Raw genomic sequence first — 4,852 nt, forward strand, 5'->3', positions numbered from 1 at the left:
GGAGTAATTTAATTCCTAAAGGAATCATTACGACCCAGCTCTGTCCACAATGCCCTAAAAATATTTAAAAATATGTATTCAATTTTGTCAAAAAACATATCCGTGTATGCACTTTCGCATTTACCATTTGCAACAATAATGGCGCCCATGCCAATACAGAATCAATTGGCGAGGTCCATGGATCACCCAACACAACCGAAGTCAAATTGCTGCGCAACTCACCACGTTGCACAGCGTAATACAATTCCAAGGCAAACTCGGGTGCCATCTTACCGCCATAGCTCTCACAGAATATATGCAAAGGTACTGTTTCGAATTCCGGATGACGCTTGTAGAAGCCTTTCATTAAACTAACCAAATCCAAAGCAATCTCATTGTTGGTTTTAGTTAAATAACGATAGCTGTCAGCATAGCTGAAACCACTGCCCACAGGGTTATCGATGAAGAGTACATTCATATCCTTCACCCAAGTAAAATTGCGATAATTGCCATATAAATCGAGTGGACCCAATTCTTCGAAGTTGCCATAACCCGTAGATGAAGCACCGGGACCACCTTGCAACCAAATGGCAAGTGGGCGTTCAGTATAGGCGGAGACATTAGCCGTGGTATAGTAGAGCCAGTAGAACATGTGTGCACCAGTGCGTAGATCGACATGACCCCAATATTTTTCACCAGGACCATAGCCAGTTTTCGCTGCACCGAAGAGCGAAAAGGAGAAATATGAAAATGTGTACGGTGTAAATGTTTATGCAATTGAGAAAATATATTTACATATGCAGCACTTTAACTAACCGTTCTCTGCCAGAAACGCGTATCCGCTTAGAAATAAGTGCTGCCATTTTTGTCGGGATTTAAAATAAAGAAAATCATGGTGCAATAAAATAAGGTACTGTCAGTAACTTACAGGACAAGTCAGGCAACTGTCTTTCAACTCAACACAGTCTTTCGAAAGACAATTGTCAACTCTGACAAATATCTAAAATGCTCTGCTAACGGGGAGGTCTTAGCGTTATGCTGTACAGTGTACATTTTTTAGCAATAAGTTTTTTTTTTAATTGAATTTTCATTAAAAACGGCCTCAAGCTCAATAAAATTGTTGAATGAAATTTAATTGAATTTAAAAATATAAACACTTTTCTTTTTTAAAACAATAAAAACTAATAAATAAAAGAAAACAAAGAAAAAAAGTAATCAAAAAAGAAGAAAGTAGTACTTAAAAATTAAATGTTATTAAAAAATATATATTTTTATTTTTAAAGCAAAATCTAAACATTAAAAAAAATTATTTAAGAGAATACGAAATAAAAAAAGTAATTTTTAAGCAAAACTAAAACCGACTTCAATTCTCATATACAAATTTAACGGTACAATTTCTTCACGATCTAATGATCGCATCTAAGCCAAATTACCTTTCCTTAAAAAAAAAAGTTATAGAAATCGGTTGACGTGGTCCAAAGTAACATACATAAACAAAGGAAACGAAAATTCTGAGTGAATAACTCAGTGTGAGGGCAGGACCAGGATGAATGTATTTGCATAAAAATTTATTAAAGCAAAAATGTTTTGGGTAGGCGTCGGAGCCAATGATAACCATCAGTTACCACCAGTGTTGCCGCGAAACATTTTTAGTGGTAGCTAAATTCCAGCTAAAAAAGGGCTAAAAAAGAGCTAAAAATCGTTGTTGTGGCTAAAAATGGTAGCTAAATTTTTTTACCTACATCTTATATATAGAAATAAGTGCACGTTTTTGGTGTGACCTCATAACTTGAGAACAGCTTCACCGAATTCAACCAAATTTATGTGGCATATTCGATTTATCATGCAGATGGTTTATGCGAAGTTTTCCCGAATTCGGAAGAGGGGGCGTGGCACCACCCATACTAACTAAAATATAAAAATAAGTGAACGTTTTTGGTGTGACAATATAACTTAAGAAGGGCTTCACCGAATTCAACCAAATTTATGCGGCATATTCGGGCCATCATGCAGATATTTTATGTGGAGTTTGCCCAAATTTGGAAAAGGGGCGTGGCATATGTATGTATCTTATGTATACAAATAAGTACACGTTTTTGGTGTGAGCTTATAACTTGAGAACGGCTTCACCGAATTCAACCAAATTTATACGGCATATTCAGGCTATCATGCATATGGTTTATGTGAAGTTTACCCGAATTCGTAAAAGGGGGTGTGGCACCTTCCATACTAACTAAAATTTTGTTGTTGTATATCTCTTGAAATATTTGTCGTAGAGTACTGGAAGTTGGTATAGAGGTATAACAAATAATTCCATACTCATGGATAAAAATGGGCGGTATTGGAAAAGAGGGCGTGGCACCTCACATCTTATATATAAAGAATAAGTGCAAGATTTCAACCAAATTTATACGGCATAGTCGGGCTATTATGCAGATGGTTTGGGTTAAGTTTCCCCGAATTCGGGCATTCCAAATTGTTTATTTATTCATACCCAAGATGGAAAAACAAAAAATGTTGTATATCCAAATGTGTTGGATTAAGATTTAAAATAAAGAACCAAAAATTTTTAAATAAAACAAATGATAAATTTTCATATAGAAAAATTCCAGGACTTTTCATTCGTTTTTCAATATTTCGTGTAGAGAAGCACACCAGGGTACTGCTAGTATAAATATGTAAGTATACACGCAAACATTTTCTATAACTACTGGTATAGAAAAACAATGAACTCTGAAAAGAATTAATATTTTATTCAAAAAAAAAACTTTTTGTGTAACACATAAAGCATATTAAGGGCCGCCAACTTACCTATGTTAATGTATAGTTAAATCGTTAACGGATAAGATAACGGCCCAGAAACGTATGGAACATACATAGACATATGTTTACTTGCCTTAAAGGAAAGGCGTTCGCTTTATGAGCGAAGAGTTAAATTCATGAAAATCATAAAAAAAAATTTTAATGTCAATGATGAATAAATTTTGAAAAGGGCTAAAAAAAGGGCTAGGGGCAATTTCAAATTTTTGTGGCCAAAAAAAGAATTTGGTAGCCAAATTTAGCCACCGAAGGGCTAAAACGGCAACACTGGTTACCACCTCTGCATGGTTGTAAGTCCCTACGGCTTGTAGCGCTGTGGCTTTGCCGCTTAAACTCTGTAAGAGTTTTTGGGGGTGTGCGTCAAGCGGAGTGTTGAGCACCGGTTATTTATTTAAGTTCAAAAATTGGGTAGGCGCTGTGGCCAATGGTAGCTCTTGTACCACCTCTGTATGCTGAAAGTCATACAGAGCCCCAACAGCTTGAAGCGCATTGGCTTTTGCTGTTTAAAACTACTCCGGAGGAGTGGTGATGCATCAAGCGAGATTGTTGAGCATGTGGGTTGATGCGTCAAGCAAGTTGAGCATCGGTTATGTATTTTAATTTAGGAAATTGGGTAGGCGCTCTGGCCAATGGTAGCTCTTGTACCACCTCTGTATGCTGAGAGTCATACAGAGCCCCGTGAAGCAACTCCGGAAGAGTTGTGATCAGTGTTGCCACAAAATTTTTTTATTTTTTACCAAAATCACCGGAAAAATTTACCAAATTCAACAAAAAATTACCAAACTTATTTTAAGTGCAGAACCCTAACCGCCAAAATAACGTAACAACATTTTTTAAAATTCTTCTTTTTGATGCAGAAATATTCCTAGAGCATCTAGATGCCTTTCTGCATCAAAAAGAAAATTTTGAAAAAATGTCGCTTATGTTATTTTGGCAGTTAGGGCTCGATATGTCTATACATATCCGAAGATACCAAGCTTTTCAGGCAATCAGCGCTCCATTAACCTAAAATTTTTACGAAAGTTTGTTGAATTTTTTTAAACATTGAACATAGTTTGAAATTTGAATTTGCTTGAGGTCTGTTCATGATACAAAAAAGAAGGTAGTTCCATTTAATGACATTCGTTGTTGTTGCTAACCATTTGACTTTTAATAAAATTATGACATTTCATAAAATTCTTGCTACCTGATCACCAGAGATAATATTTTTTTTTTTTGTAAAAGTAAACAAAAATGTATGAAAATGAGTGAAGTTTAGTGAAGCTATTGAACATATATGAAAGGAGGGCTGCATGACTATCCGTCACCTCTCGAATTCAAGTACAGATTTCGATCATACCTTCTAGGTAATTTTTTAACCACTTAAAGAAATTATTGTTGTTGTCATAAAGATTCTAAAATGTATGCATGAACTTTATTAGGGCGAAACGAAACTATTTTGAGCACGGAAACAAATGTTGAGTCTTCAAGTGAAGTAATGTTAAAATTTGAAGAGGAGTTGCTCAGTGAAAATGTTTTCAAACCACTTAACGATGTTGAAATATCCGCAGAAGAAGAACTCGAGGTAAACTCCTTACCCTTTCGTTTTTATTTGATTTCTAATTTTTTTAAGTAGCTCGCAGAAGAGCATGAAGCAGAAGATTTCATCAGTCCACTCAAAGATGTGGAATATGATGGACTTGAAAATTTTGCCGGCTACATAATTTCGAAAATGGGGTTGACAAAACTAGGCTTCAGGACGCATGTAGAAAGTGATCAAAATTATACGTATGTTAACTGTTTATCGGAGGGCGGTCTGTACAAGCCTAATCAAGTTTTTTGCATACATTGGAAATTTTGAATTCAAAATTTGTTGAAATTAATGGTGATTCGCTAACCACAAAGCCAAAATTTTTGCAAAATCTGATGAGAAATTTAAAAGTAAATTTGGACCAAAATATTATAAAAAGATTTTATTTGGGAAGAACAACATTCTTTAGAATTCGATTTTTAAATCGCAAGATTAGAGAAACGAAAATTGTATATCAAAATAAGAAAATGAAAAAAATAACAA

General features: G+C 34.9%; 1 protein-coding gene across 1 annotated transcript; it reads right to left on the reverse strand.

The window, feature by feature from the left end:
- Positions 1 to 96: 96 nt before the first annotated feature.
- On the reverse strand, positions 97 to 842 carry LOC118756760 (retinoid-inducible serine carboxypeptidase-like; the record flags this gene model as incomplete). The annotated part of the gene is made up of 2 exons (XM_036491503.1): positions 796 to 842; positions 97 to 737 (listed from the first exon to the last, which is right to left on the reverse strand). Coding segments are annotated over exons 1-2 (688 nt in total), but the record flags the coding sequence as incomplete, so codon positions are not given.
- Between the last annotated feature and the right edge of the window lie 4,010 nt (positions 843 to 4,852).

The sequence above is a fragment of the Rhagoletis pomonella genome, unplaced genomic scaffold (genome assembly GCF_013731165.1).
Source record: "Rhagoletis pomonella isolate Grant_MI unplaced genomic scaffold, Rhpom_1.0 Rhpom_scaffold_12042, whole genome shotgun sequence".
NCBI lineage: Eukaryota > Metazoa > Arthropoda > Insecta > Diptera > Tephritidae > Rhagoletis > Rhagoletis pomonella.